This window comes from Genypterus blacodes, unplaced genomic scaffold (genome assembly GCF_046128005.1).
Source record: "Genypterus blacodes isolate CSIRO-AG114 ecotype Tasmania unplaced genomic scaffold, CSIRO-AGI_Gbla_v1 ptg000331l_1, whole genome shotgun sequence".
NCBI lineage: Eukaryota > Metazoa > Chordata > Actinopteri > Ophidiiformes > Ophidiidae > Genypterus > Genypterus blacodes.
Window position 1 is genome coordinate 19,009 of NW_027467116.1, and position 15,677 is coordinate 34,685.

Genomic DNA, 15,677 nt, shown 5'->3' on the forward strand with positions numbered 1-15,677 from the left:
GACATGCCCGTGCTATCACTGCTCATTTAGGTAATTGGTGAAGGAACTACATGGTTCCTCTCTCGCACTCGCTCAAGTGAAGATTACGGCAATTAAAGCAAGTGGCATCTGCACTGCTACAGCTGCAGCATTTCCACAACACAGAACCGCAACGTGCCTTACGGTGATAATTATTCATCTTTAAGGGCCATTTTATTGTCTAATGTTACTAACAAAAACATCGCTGAGTCTCCCCTGCTGATGCTGCTGGATTAGTGATTGCACAAAATAGAAACTCTTTGTGTTGCGGCACTTACTGGAGGTCTTCATGAGTCCTTTTCGTCTCTCAGTGCCGAGACCTGATGTGATCTGAGTGCCTAATAGTTTGTATTGAGTCTTATTATTTAGGTTGGATAGATATGAAAGTGTCTAGATGCAGATCTCACTTTCCATGTCTACATCATTAAATAGTCCTATGCACTTTGTTGTTCATTCTACACACATGGAGAGTAAACCAGGCCTGAATTACTGTACGGTCTATCTTTACCTTTAAATGTTCCAATGGATACTATGAATTATTTTCTTCAATTTTGAATATTTCAGCACTCAAAGTGAAAAATAAAATCCTTTGTCCTCAGAAACAAAGGAACAATCACATGAGAACAAGGGAAGATTCAGTGGCTCAGACATGTGAAGTCAATACTTTCCCTTTAGAGTTGAATTTAAGACTGAAATTAGGAAAGAGGCAATGCCAACATGTCATATTTGCACACTATAGTTTACAGCTCTTCCTTAAAGCTGCATTTGGACGCTTTATGGTATGCAGATAACTGAGTGTACAAGAATAGAGTGTTTCTGTTAAGTGTGATGATAAACACAGAATTGGATGTACAGCTTGAGGCATAAGAACACTAAGCTTTATGATGATGTCATCAGTGGCACAAGACCAAATATGAGTCATCCGCGAGTTAAGGAGCCTGGATGATGACACAACGGCAGTAAACTAGGCTAATCCAAAGAAATCCACAGTGTAGAAAGTGTGTGTTCATGTACGAGTACATGGGAGTGTGTGAGTGTGTCTCTACACCAAAGCAACATCTGAAGAAATCATCTAAAATAAACAGGAGATGGTAATTCCATATTAAACTGTGAGGCTATCTAAATACTAAACAGAACGCTGTATCGTTCACATGAAACATTCAGATTCAGGGGCGTGCACAAAGCTGCTTAATCCTCTACTAGAGTTTACGTTTTAGTTTTTTGTCACGAAACACTTTGAGAGATGGCAATGTCGGGACAATAACTAGGTCCCCTTATTGCAACTCTATCCAGTTCTGTTTCCATTCAGCGCGTTGCTTCCCAATCTTCTAAACAGCCTCTGCTTTGTTTCCCATGTTTGTTTTTCCTGTGCTCTGTGTGAGGCACCGTCGAGGATAGATCTCATCTCTGCCGGGCCGATTGAGTTACTGTGGCTGTCCCTGTTGATAGAAGGACGGTCTTTGTCTGCTTCACACACACGCACACACAGAGTGGATGGCTTTGCAGGGGACTGAGACAGTATTAACCTGAGACAAACGGCTAATGAGTCAGACCACATTACCCACCACACAGGCTGCTTATCACATGATGTCCAAATGTCCAGTCCTCAGAAAATCAAGAAAATTCCTCTTCAGTCTTCACACACACACACACACACAGTTCACAGCCAGTCCATGTCTGTGGGACGTCAGCAACACTGAACACGTCAGAGGTCTCAAGCTGTTGTCCCATTTTGTTTCCTGTATCTGGATGTATTCCAATCATTTCATAAATTATAATTACCAATTATTTGTAGTAACTATGTTTGGTGTTTGGCAGCAAATTGAATTCTGTGCACTGATTGCACCGTCACCTGCATCGCCAGCAATCATTCACGAGTCTTAAGCAGGGACCGAATGAGAATGATAAACGTCCCTGGACTAACCGGGTGTCAGCACAGAGATGTTTAACATGGTTCCCCTCTAGTGAAGGACGGACTGAAGAGATGAAGTGCTTCAAAGTTCAGATGGATCAATACAAGTTAGGAAAACAAAGATGACCTCAGGATCACTTTCACTATCAGGTGGCTGTCAATCATCAATCGCATTCATACAAGTAACTAATCTAAGTCAATAAAGAAAATGAGGTGGCCTTTGTAATCTGCAAGCTCTCAGTAACAAAGCGGCTGTGATACTATGACACTTTTTCCTTCTTGCCTCAGGTTGCTATAGCTGGCTGTGATGATTGATTTCTCCCTTTAGCTCCACAAGTGTTCCTGTTCTATCATCCATCTATCTCCGCCTTGTCTAAACCCATATATGCTGCTGAAGGTCATGGGTTGCTGGAGCTTATCCCAGCTGCACTGGGCAGCAGATAGGGGACAGCCTACAGTGGACAAAGTATAACAGAGACAAAACATTACTAACACACAAGCCACACCTACACAAGCTTTGGGTCTCCAATCAACCTAGCGTGCATGCCTTTGGATTGTGGAGGTATACCACCTGGAGGAAACCCTCACATTAAAGGAGAGCATATGTCTCTACAGTATACTGCATAGATCTATAGATAGATAGATAGACAGATAGACAGATAGATGAATGAACAGGGCATAGAAATCTAATAAATAAATAGAAATAAAAGAAACATCACTACATCTTTAAGTTTTCCAGAAATAAAGCGACCGGATGTTTATATTTGTACCCAGATGTTCTGACAGAGAGGTTAGAGCAAAGCTCTCTTTCACAACAGACATACTGAGCTCTTTGTGTACTTTATTTTGATTGAAGAAGAAGGGGAAGCTGAGTGGGTTATAGACAAAGAGGGCTCACAGCATTGAACGGAATTAGACCTCATGGGCTCACACAGGGAGGAGATCATCCAGAGTTGAACCTTTTATTTGAAGAGTTGTAATGATGAGAGCTCTGGAACATTTTTAATCCTCCAGTGAGATTTCTCAATGATTTCTTTGGCTTTAATCTTTGAGGCATAAGACAGAAATCCATGCTTATACTGCCTGGTATTGTAGTCTGTCAGACATTGTTGGCCCAGGTAAATGCTTTAGGGACAACATTCACGGCGTCATGTTCAGAGATAAGCAATGAACAATTCTACCACAAAACACACTCAAGATACACACACAGCTTAGACATGGAGTCTTATCATGAATGCTCAATTAATGAAATAAAGACCATCAGGTGATCAGTTGTACTCTCTGTGCTTCCTCTCCTGCCTGTGTTGTTGTTTTAAATCAGTATTCTGCATTCGCCTCCATCCTAAACTAATCTATAATGAGTGACAGGTGGAGACTACAGCAATGAAGAACAGCCTACAGAGGGCCAGAGGGAGTTACAGAGAGCAAGACAAAGATTGCATTCTATTGAACAGAAACAGAGCAGGAGTGACAGGCAAGGTATGGTGCGCTTCATTGGAACTTTAAGACACAGGAAGTGGGAGGAGAGAGACATTTTGATGAGAGGTTTGGAGGATTAAGAGAGAATAGAGACCGATTGAAGAGAGTAGATAGCGGAGGTATAGGGGAGGATTTGGTTTGAAGTGGCAGCAAAGGCAGCGGGTGACGGATGAAGAGTGGATAAGGAGAGAAAGAAGAAGGTGTAACTTGCAAATAAGTTAGAGGGGAGGTGAAGGGAGGAGAGAAGAGAGGAGCAGGAAGAGAAAGACATGACACAAGTGAGGGGTGAAGGTCGCAGAGGGACAGAGAGAAGATGCAAGCGCCGTACATTTCCTGTTTCATAGTTTTCACAGCATGAGAGAGGACGCTTAACTTATATAGAGTCAATAAAACAAGTTAAAGATGATAAAAGTATAATATGAATCTCCTATTAAAAGTGCATGAGAAAGACGGGACGGAAATAGATCCGGTAAAAAATGTCTTCTGCTGATGGGCCCGGGTCTGGCAGAGAGAGAGAGCGAGTGTAAAATGATTTAAGACAGAACTCTCACTCAAGCTGTACTCTCTGCCCTCCATCTCTCCCCAAGGGCTCCTCCTGTCATTCCCTCCTTCTGTCTCCCCATCTATCTCACCCTTCTCTCCCACCAATCTTGCTTTCCAGGTACCCACCGCCCTGCCAACCTCTTTTCTATCTTTCTGTCCGCAGGAAAGTGGAGGTTAAGAGACTGTGCGGCGGATTCTAGGCAGATTGTCGTTGTCGAAGCAAGTCAAGTAGACTAAAGCCTATAAAATGTCTCAAAGGGCTTTACAGGCCCACCAACAAACACAGGCCAAAGCTCTCCAGGAGGACAAGGACAAAGGAAGAGGCAACTCAAAAAGAGACTCTGTGAGACGTTATGCCATAGAAACATCTTCAATCATCTGTCCGCTCAGAACACATTTAGCTTTGGTTCCATTAAGAAAGGAGTTCACCAACAACAGGACCGTCACCTTACAGCAAAGAGACAAAGGCAGAGTCTTCAGCAAACTTAATGATGTGTCAGTCGGGGTGAGAACTACGCATAAAGTGATGTCATAAAACCTAACAACTGTGGTGACCCAGTGGACAAAGTGACACGGAGCTGTTTGGTGCAGACCATGCACTCACTCACCATTCAGGTTTGGATTTCTTTAGCTTTCAGAACAACACCTTGTAGAAGCTTGGAGGGCTGGAATCTCTCCCAGCATGCATTGAGTGGGCTGCAGAGTACAACCTGGACAGCTCACCTCTCTATGACAGAGCTAACACACAATAACAAACTCATTCATGCACACATTCACACCTTTTGCTCAATTTTGTTCAATGTGATTGGTAGAGTTAGACTGACTTGAAACATGTTCTATCATTAAAATAACTGCTGCATAAGGAGTGCTGTCTGTGTGTGTGTGTGTGTGTGTGTGTGTATGTGTGCGTGTGTGCGTGTGTGCATCTTTGACATTCCTAGTAACGCACTTTACCAATTGAGGGGCTTAGATGGTTGGACAGCGTACAGACAGCGACTGAAGCTGAGCTGCAGGGATACTTAGAGGAGAAACAACAAAACAGCTCGTGCATGAAGAAATGGGGCTTAAACTGAGCTGTGAGGAGGGAGAAGGAGAACACGGAGCAGAGGGAACAGCAGGGAGAGCCATGGAAACTGAGAGGAGGGCAGGAGGATTTCAGATGTTCGGCTTCCCTGAAAGTTTGAGAAATTAATATTCAGTCAGAATGTAAAGTCGAGCACTTTGAAGCAGAATAAAACATTAAGCTGCTTCTGCTATTTTCCCCCTATGTTTTCTGATGATGAATGCATATTAATCCCAAATATGCTACAGGCAATTTGTCCTCTCCAAAATCTAGTTCACATTCAACATTAAATTTGGGATTCTTCAAGATTCATCACATTTTGCTTCTGTTTGCGTTCTCAATCTCTGTCCCAGGGAATTTCTGTGTCTTTCTCTCTCTTTTGATCTTCCTCACCAAATGTAATGTCTTCATACCTTCTCTTTGTCCCTCCTACCTGCCCTCGCCTCATTCCCATCTATTTCTCTCCCCCACTCCTCCCTACTATCGCTCTGTCACTTCCTATTCCCGTTGCCATCCTGTGTTTCTTAATACCCCTCCCTCCTTGAGATAATTCCTCTCTTCGTTCCCTTCCTTTCCTCTGTCAAGCCCCCACTCCCTCCGGTTTGGCGGCAGCTTGGCTGTTCCCTTCTTTCATCCACCCCCCCTCTCCCTCGCTCTCTCCCTCTCCTTCTCTCTCTCTCCCTCTCTCTCTCTCTCCCTCTCTCTCTCCCTCAGCCCTAACAGAGTGCAGCAGCACACATGTTCTAAGGATGCTCGATGCTCGCACAGAGACCAGGAGGTGCAGGAGTATTAGCGCAGCAATCACACACACACATGCATGAACACTAACCGGCAAGCCCAACACATGCACACAATTTGGCACACAAATGAAGTGTGTACACAAAAACACACAGTCAGCACCGCTCGATTATTGAAATGAAATTTGGGAATGGAAAGTAGCAAGGGAGGACAAGCGAGGGAGAGAGGGAAGGGTGAGGGAGGAACAGAGGATGAAACACAGAAAAGGGGGGATGGAAATGGGAGGTGGGGGGCAGAGGAGGCAGCTAAGCAGAAAGGAAAGGTTAGATAGGAGGAACACTGAGATGAGAGCATGAAACAAAAAAAAGGACAGGGGACAGCGATGGAAAACAGGAGAGAGAGAGGGAGGGGGGCATTGAGCAGGACTTAGGAGGAAGGAGAGACTGAGAAGGCAAAAACAAGACACAGAGAGAGAGAGAGAGAGAGAGAGAGAGAGAGAGAGAGAGCGCACATGAGAGAGGCGCACATTTACTCACAAAATATGCGTGCTAGTGTGTGTGAGCGATGGAGGGGAGGAGTGAGCAAGAGAGAGAGGGAGGAGTGTATCTGAGAAGGAGGAGTGTGTACGAGATATCAGCATCCAGTCCTGCCAGAGAACAGTAGCGCGGCAGCAGCGGACAGCGGCAGCGGCAGCAGCAGCAGCAACAGCGGAGAAGGAGGAGGAGGAGGAGGAGATACACTGAGGAAATAAGGAATACTCACTGATGAAGAGGCAAACAACAAAGGGGGAGGATGGAATAAGAGAAAGCATTTGATTGCTTTGTGTTCTGTTGTGTTTACTTCTCTCTGGAGCATCCCACAAGCAGAGCACCAGTGAAAACACATACATATGATATATATATAAAATTCCTATACATATATATCAAATTATGCCTGTTTTCATAGAAGCTGCATCCGGACAAGGACTGAATTGACAGAAAAAGCAAATCATGAAAAATTGGAGGATCTGAGGAGCTTTAATATGCATCACACAGATCTGTTGCATATTACTGCTTTGAGATTTTTTTGGTCCATTTTTCCAGAATAATGGCACTGAAATTCCAATACTGGAAATTGGAAAAGGCTGATTGTTGTTGAGCAAACAACAAGAGCACAAAGAGCTTTTGCTGCAGTCCAAGGAGGCTTCTTTTGAAAACAGGATATTTCTGATCTGCCCTCGCTGCCACATTGTTGTTTTGCTGTCGCATCTCCACTGCCTCTGGCGTCCGAATGCGCCGCTGAGCGTTATTCTATTGAGGTCCAGAGGGCATTCCACACACTCCCTGAGCCCAGAGAGGTATGTGGTGGTAGAGAGAAAGAGGAGAAAACGCCAAAGAGAGGAGGGTTATAAACAAAAAGAGACAGAATCAAGAACGAGTCAAATGCAAACTCATGACAGGAAACTAAACCATTACCAAAAAAAGGCGAAATCCAACTCTTTGCTGTAAATCCCAGCATCTTTTGTCTTTTCTCCAGCTTCAGTGTCGGATGCAGCACTAAAAAAGACTCTTCCACCGCTTTGACTCAGAGCTTGAGCAGCACATCACTGCTCCCCTCCCTCTCCGTGTCTCTCCTCTCCCGCTTAGCCCCGGTGCTACTACGACAGGCGTGAGTAGTGTGAGATATTCAGTTCACCCAACTGGTGTCCCAGGTCTGTTGTGGACCCTGGGACCCGAGGAGAGGAGGGGTTCCTGTGAGGTGTTGGACCGAGCAACAGGATCCCCACACACACACACACTCAGGCTGATCAGACTGTCCTTTGAGCTGTTTGTGAATGTTTGTGTGAGAGTGTGTGAACCTCAGATGGAGGAGGGACATTTTCACTTTGGACTAGAATCATCATCGGATTTCATTCAGCTTCATGAGAACCTGGATTAATGATTGGGATGATTTCCGCTGAGTGGAGATTCACTGGGAATACCATTTTTCAAAGCTGAACCCGTTTTAAATTTCACTTTTAAGGACAGGATTCCTGGAGGAAGTAATCATTGATCACAAAAGTGGACCAAGGTGACGGCAAAGATGCCCTCTGCTAAATTGAAAAAGTTTCATTTTAACAGCCAAATTGAGAGTACAAAGATAATAGATGCAAGTTAAGAAGAGAGGGATAAGAGGAAGAGAGGGACGAGTGTGACCGTGCTGTGAATAACAGAGCACTCTGATCAGCTGGTCAGGGCTTCTGAGGCTTCCTGGACATCTAAACTCATCCCAGTGTGGAATTATTATCCACTGTATGGAATAAGAACCTTTCACGTGGGAGCCGGTGACTTTCTGGCTTTGGGTTGGATAGAAATCTGCTGTCAAGATCCCCAAAATTCTCACTTTCACACATTATTCATCCTCTCAGCGGGGGTGAGCTCATTGCCTGAGATGCCAGAGGCAGGTTCATTTGTAGGTAACACGCGCGCCTAAACTGGAGCTCAGCCAAGATACTGGAATTAGATTTGTCTACAACCGCCTCTGCTGTCTGCTGATGACATATGGCTCTGAAAGGTGACATCTCTTGAATCTTTAATTTTTGTTGGATTATATGCACCACACACACACACACACACACACACACACACACACACACACACACACACACACACACACACACACACACACACACACACACACACACACACACACACACACACACACACACGTACATTGTGAGGGACTGTGAGATGTGTGTGTGTGCATGTAAATGCCTGCTCACCAGGGACTCACTCATTTCTCTGAGGAGCATGTGTAAACGGGAGATTGATTTGTAAACGTTCACTCCTTCCTCTGACCCTAGAAAACAATTTATCTCTGTGATGTTGGCAGCCAGCTTTCAGGAAATGTGTCCTCTAATAACTCCCATAATAGTAATCTACTGCTCTTTATCTTTCTTCCAGGAGTGTAGGCGATCTAAAGACTCCCTCAGGACTGTTTGCTTTACACCCTGCTTTCTCTATTTTGTGAAATATTGAAACAATATTAATTTCATACTTTGAGTTGAGTCTCAACTTTACTCTGAGAGGTTTCATTTGGATCTAATTACACACCAGCTCAACAAATTGAGACTTTGGATTACTGAACTTGTTCCATAAAGTCCAAAATGGTGGTCTACATGCATCCAGTGTTGGTGAGCTTCTTCCTGGCCATTCTGCTGGGTTTGACCTCTCTGGGTGGACTGAGTTCTCCACCAGGACTCGCTTTGGCTCAGGTGTCTCCCACCAACCAGACAACAGAGGTCTCACTCTCACCTGAGGCCTCGCTGGTGACGCCCACGCCAGAGGTGGAGGAACAAACAATTCCAAGCAGGGGCAACCGTTGCTGGGGCTACTATGATGTCATGGGCCAGTGGGATCCGCCATTCAACTGTGGCGCGGGCATCTACTTGTTCTGTTGCGGTTCTTGCTACTATCGCTTTTGCTGCCAGTTTCACATACACAGCTTGGACCAAACTTCCTGTTCCAACTACGACACCCCTGTCTGGGCCAACACCGGGAAACCCGCAGAGCCCGTCACAGAGGCCCACGAGGAACCAGACCGAGACCGGACCCACATGATCGTTTATATTATCTGTGGAGTGGTGGCCATCATGGTGCTGATTGGGATTTTCACTAAACTGGGACTGGAGAAGAGCCAAGGAGGACAGACGGAGATGACCAACTCCAGGTAGGATGGATGGATAGGAAGGGGGATGATTAATGGATCTAATAAGGATTCGCAATAACATAGATGTGATCACTGTGCACCGCGATCTTGATGAATGTGTTACTTACTTTGTGACTTCATTTAAAGAAGTGAATTACTGGGTGGATGGATGGAGAACGGCTTTCTAATTAACTGATTAACCCACAAGAGCCAAAGTCCCCAATGTTGAAACACATTGAAAACATCCAAAATCTTTGGCTCTGTTGTTCATAAACGCATGTGTGTGCATCCCTGGCTGGACGTGTGTGAATGTGCGTACGTGTGTGTTTCTGAATATTTGCGATAAGGTCACCAGCCGGTTAATGAATCAAGTGGCTGCATCACGCTGAGGTAATAATGAGTATGAGGATGGTTAACAAATAAGAGAGAGCAAAGGACAGAGAGAGTCAAGGAGGAAGGGAGAGGAGGGATGGAGGTTAAAGGGGGGGGGATGTTAGACGCAGGTTTCAAAGGGCAGAGGTAAGGAGATGAGGGGGGGTTTGTGATTATTTTGTGGCACTGCTGTATTATTATTTCTATCACCACAGCCCATTAATGGTTGATTGATTTGCTTTGACACAGCTGTGACAGAGGAGAGCCTGGGCCTCTGGTGAACAATGAGAAGAGAGAGGGAGGTTTTTACAAGGGGGGAATATCGAACCGGTCTGACTGGAGTGCAGCCAGCAGCTAATTCTAATACAGGGAAACAGGGGTGTGTGTCTATGTGTGTGTGTGTGCGTGCGCATTGGGAACACTGCGACTGGCCAAGCCTATCCAGGGCTAAGAGTCAGACCGGGGGGGGGGGGGTCTTTTAAAGTCCTTTCATTAGCGGATCTCCTCTCAACCTCCTAAAGGTAGGATGAGTCAAAGAAGGGGAGGGAGAAGAGGAACAGAATTGAAGGAGAGGAAGAGCAACCATCCAGAACACAATGATGCCTCACGGCTGCTGGACGATTCTAAACCAGGATCAAATGTGTTTATCTCAGGGTTTCCCCCGGGTGGTTTGATGAGATATTTGCTGATGGTTGACAGGATTGATCTTGGTGAGCGCCACTCAGGCTGAAGTGACCTTGGGCAGAACACAGAGCAGGAACTTGTTGAGCCTTTATAGATTTGACCTTTCGCGATAAATACTGAGGAAAAGATGTGTTATTGTTATTATACATATGTTGTTGTTTACCTGAAGACCACACAAACTCATCCATCTGTTTGACTCTGGAGACAAATACAGCATACTGAGTGACAGAACACCGATCAGAACAGAAATAGAGAAAGTGAGTAAAAAGAAAATTGTTTCTTTCCAAATGAATGAGACATCGAAGGGCTAAGCATCAGAAACAAAGTGAATCTGTTTCTCTGCTCCACCTCCCCATCCCAGTTTGTTTACTTACTAAGTGATATACAGCCGTATAGAGTGAGAGGACACAAAGACAATCATAGTAGAGCTAACTGCTGTAATGATGTGAGCGGAGCCTGGTGATAAAGGACAGTCTATTGAAGCATGAGGAGGAGGAGGAGGAGGAGCGGGATGGAAGGAAGGAAGGCGGGGTGGGGGGGAGTGAAAGAAGAGATTAGAGGGTGGTGGTGGGTGAAGGACAACACGTTGGAATTCTGCTGATGTGCCTCTGCAAACTATGGATGACTGCTTACATGGTGGACAGGGGGCAAGTGTTTTCTAGCAAAGTCTTATAAAAGTTAGGAATGAATCCCCATCTTGTGGTCGTGTTGTAAGGAACACCTTTGTGTCGCGGTTCAAACGTGCTCACGCATGTGTCGGCCTGCGTCGCATTCAATTCTTTCACACAAACGTTGCCAAAACTTAACTCCTCTCCAATGTTTACTGGAACATTCACACGACACCAAACCCCAGCATGTTGTACTCGTGCATTTATCTAACACGGTTCTGCTTCCATGACTAAACTCTGGCAAATGTGGCCTTAGATAAGAGAATCAGACAGCTGCTCAGCTCAGCAGGGGGATCAAGTGACACCATCATCTCTCACCCAGGAGAGTGTGTGGGGGATAAACAGACATACACACAGCCAAAGGAAACAAGAAGAAGATTTCCCTCAACAAAATCACAAGGAGTCATAAAACAATGGAACATGTAGGGAGAAGAGAAGAGAAGAGATTCCAGGTGTGAAAGTGATTCATACCTAAAGGTTTAGATTCCTTTAAATTGGGTTTTAGCCATTTCAAAATCTACCTTACACCGCCAGTGTCAACCTACGCCAAGGTGCAGAGAAGCAGCCTCTGATCAGTTGAAAGATTCCATCCCCTGTCCCACAATCGTACTTTTTTTCTCCTCAAAGCTAACAGAAGACACATGGGACTTTGCTAATCCACAGGTGTGGTCTTTGTCTGCGGGGGGCTTGGTGAGAGCTGTGAAAAAAAAAAAAAAAAAAGCTGTGCTTTCATGCTTGGTGAGGGAGCACTCGCAACTTGTCTTCACAAATGAGATAAAGACAAAGATATCAATGGACAGCGACTCTGGAGAGGTGGCGTCTGGTGTAATGGAGTGTTCTTTAGTGAATTGTGAACATATTGTGCAGCTGATCAAATGAACTACAGCAGCAATCAACATCAACCTCAGGCTGAAACCCTCACCTCCTCAAGACATCCATGAGGTTTTCATCTATTCTTATCCTTCCTATCCTCTTCTAAGCCAGAAGATGATCACTAAGCTCATTACACATCTCTGTGCAACACTCACTTCTGGTCAAATGTGGCTTTTGGCAAAAGTTGATAGCGCACCTCCCATCTGGGTACTCTGATGGTTTAACTACTCCAGCACACAGTCACACACAGTCACACACAGTCCCAGCTATGAAGGGACCTGGCAGCATTTCGGGTGCATCTTTAGTAGTTTTGATCAATTTTGTCCTCAGCTATTTGACCATTCACTAACAGCTTGTGCATGACTGGAGCATTCTGCTGGCTTGGACCTCACTTTCACTGTGTTGGACATCCTTTAACCACTATTCTGCTGGATTTAACGGGTCACTTTTACAGATTTACACACACTCTGAGGTTTATATCACACAGTGGACCTCCAGTCAAAGTTCATAGCAGTTAGGCAACAGGCTGCTATGGCCAGAGCTCATACACAGTTGAGCCACATCTGAGAAGGCTTGAAGTACTTCTCCTGGCAGCCAGCGATGGTTTTCCAGCTCCTATTGCAGAGTTTCTGAGCTGCAGAGTGTATTCTGTGTTTCTGTGGGTAATGGATGAGCTCCTTGGAAACGATAGTGTCTCTGCAAAAGGCCTCACATTTTAATATTTGCTCTCAATCTGCATACATCTGACTGCGAGATGCTGTACTTCCACCCAGCTGTGTCAGGGCTGAGTGTGTGTGAAATAAAATGTGTGTATTTTTGCCTTGTGTGTGTGTAAAAAAACGAAATAAAAAACAGCAACAAGCCTGTAGAACGGTAACGCACCGGAACTCGGGTTCAAGCAATCCCAGCAGGTAGCGATGCAGTGATGTAGGCCACAGAACACACACACACACACACACACACACACACACACACACACACACACACACACACACACAAAGACGCTTACAGACGCCTCTTACTGTAACTGCATCCCCCCCTTCTCCCATCATCGTATCCCCTTTGCACATCTCCCAAGTGTTCCTGTTTTCCTCTCATTGCCTCTCTTGTGTGGCGGCGAACGCTGCAAACAAAATTAAAAATGAATCTTCCTTCCTTTGATGTGTCGATTCAGCCGGGGAATTAATGCGGCAGAGTTTTTTTCCGCTAAACAGAAGACATAATTCATGATATGATGGGCTTGGGCTGCAGCGCTGGTAGAGGAAATGCAACTTAACAGCATGTCTAATATCAAAACAAGCAATGCCTTTATGTGATTGGTATTCATTAAGTGTTGTTTGTTGCAGTGTGTGGAGTTCCTTCATGTTCCTGTGCTCCTATGCTTTGTAAAAGATTTCTAAAACTTAATTTGTACGGCATCAAAAACAACAGCACATGAGACATTCAGTGGAAGAGATCACACTGCCATCCATCACCGCTAAGAAGTGCAATCACACTCACAGTGCAGGATTTGTGGTTTCAAGATCATATTTGGTCCAATCTACGTAAACTCGTCTTGAACGTCGACTCCAGCCGGCTCTCTGCATCCTCCAATCCCTCATCCAGACCTCTAACTCCTCCGCCTCTTGCCTCTTGGTGCTCTGCATTTGCGTGCCTGCTTAGATTCCTAACATCATACTCAGTCCTGATCCTTTCGTAGATCACTTCTTTAAAGTAACACAGATTCTCACAGCTCTAGTGTCGTTTTCAGAATCCATCATACAGACGGAGAGGAGCAGGATAATAAATAAGACATTTGGAAGGCAGAGGAGAAATGTGCCTTTAAAATCAAACGCCGGTTCTCTGCTTTTGTAGATTGACACTTCAACTCCGACACCATGTTGCTTAACACAGGTGTGTGTTCATGTTGCCTGCTGATCTTGAACTGACTGAACTGGCCTTCCTGTTATAGCCAGAGTATCAGGATCCTGTTAAACTGTAAACACTCCACCGTACATTTCTGTCATTCGCCAGCACATTCAAATGCAAACTGATAGTAATAGGTATATATACTTTGTAGGAGATATGAGATATTGTTTATGTATTGCAGCAATTATGGCAAAACTGAAAGCAGCACACACACACACACACAGGCCCATAACTTCCTTCTCATTCCATTTAAAATCATTGTATCACTTATCCTAAGTTATTCTCCTGAAGAGCCATGTGTTCAAGGGCAAAGGCAATTGAACGACCCACCGGGGATCTAAACAGCCACTTCCATCAGCCGTTCTATTCCATATACTGTATTGTGTTTCATCCACACACTTTTATTTTCTTATCTTATTGTGCAGCGGCGACGGTGCCTTTCATCATGATGTATGACAGGTGGTGTGTATGTGTGTGTGTGTGTGTGTGTGGAGGGGAGAGGAAGAGATAAACACGTGCACAGGGTTCAGCTCCGGCAGCGGCCAGAGAGACGGAACATTCCAGTTATGCAGCAGCACAAATCAAAGTTATTGCTGCGTGTGTGTGCGTGTGTGTGTGTGTGTGTGTGTGTGTGTGTGTGTGTGTGTGTGTGTGTGTGTGTGTGTGTGTGTGTGCGTGTGTGTGTGTGTGTAATAAGCTCTTCATATTGTATAAATGGATGTTGGATTTAATTCTTCGCAAACCAAGTGAGATACAGTAGCTTTGTATTTCAAGTGTTATTGGGGAGATAAAGAGAGAGGATGTTACAAACAATAACAACAATAAATCCATTGAAATAACAAAATATAAATGAAGCAAAAGGGCCATAAAAAGATTAAACATTTATTCCAATTTGCCAGAGCATCTGTGTATCACAAAGAAGCTCATAAGTAATGTAGCGCCCTCCCTCAGGCTCAAGGGCTGTTTCCACCTCTCTTGTTGCCGTGGCGGCTGCTGTTCTCACCTCTTATCAACGAGCGCTTGACTGCCTTTGTTAGAGAAACAATACGGCTTGCTCCACTTGTTAAGACAATTTCCTGCACACTTAATTTGAACCCCAAAATAAACTTTCTTTCGCTACGGAGCACAACAAGAAAAAAAAAGACTAGAAGTGCAGAAGGAATCCTTATTTAGCCTCTGTGCTTATTTAACTGGGAGTAAACAAGCAGGCGAGGAAGAGGATGAATGGGGAGAGAGCTGTGATTAGTTCTAACCTGGCACATCGTGATTGCCATCATGATGTGTTAGACATTTCCATACTGAATTCAACTTCTTGCTGCTACACTTGGACACCGGCTCTCCTCTTCTAAGTCACACTCCAGAGCCGAAGTGATGCGTTCAAAGACATATTTAGCATTGAGCTACACACATTGGTGGGCTGGCGTTTACTTATGTTCTGTCGTATCTTGCCGATTGTAAGACTCTTGAGTCTCTAAATTGTCAGACGAGGAGGAAGAACCATGTGAGACAAAAATAAAACATTGCGACTTTCTTGAACAATCAGATAAGAAGAAGAAGGCTGAAGCTCAGGTCTAGGCATTAGTCACAGACTCTGACATGCTTCAGACTGACCTATGACCCCTGTGGCACTGTATGGCAGTCATCCTATACGATGACTGTAGAGGCATAGGAGGCATCAATCACAAGAGCTGAGGTAAATGATTGCTTCCTACCTTCTCTCAGGTCTCATGATTACAATCACAGAAAGGCGAAA

At 44.8% G+C, this 15,677-nt stretch overlaps 1 protein-coding gene across 1 annotated transcript in view; it reads left to right on the top strand.

Annotated features, from left to right (window-relative positions):
- Positions 1 to 8,889: 8,889 nt before the first annotated feature.
- LOC142988483 (protein shisa-8-like) overlaps positions 8,890 to 15,677 on the top strand; it is a gene marked incomplete at its 3' end in the record, with an annotated part of 34,045 nt that continues 27,257 nt past the window's right edge. Inside the window, exon 1 of the mRNA XM_076137667.1 lies at positions 8,890 to 9,440. Within this exon, the coding sequence (XP_075993782.1) occupies positions 8,890 to 9,440 (551 nt within the window). The remainder of the gene's footprint in view (positions 9,441 to 15,677) is intronic.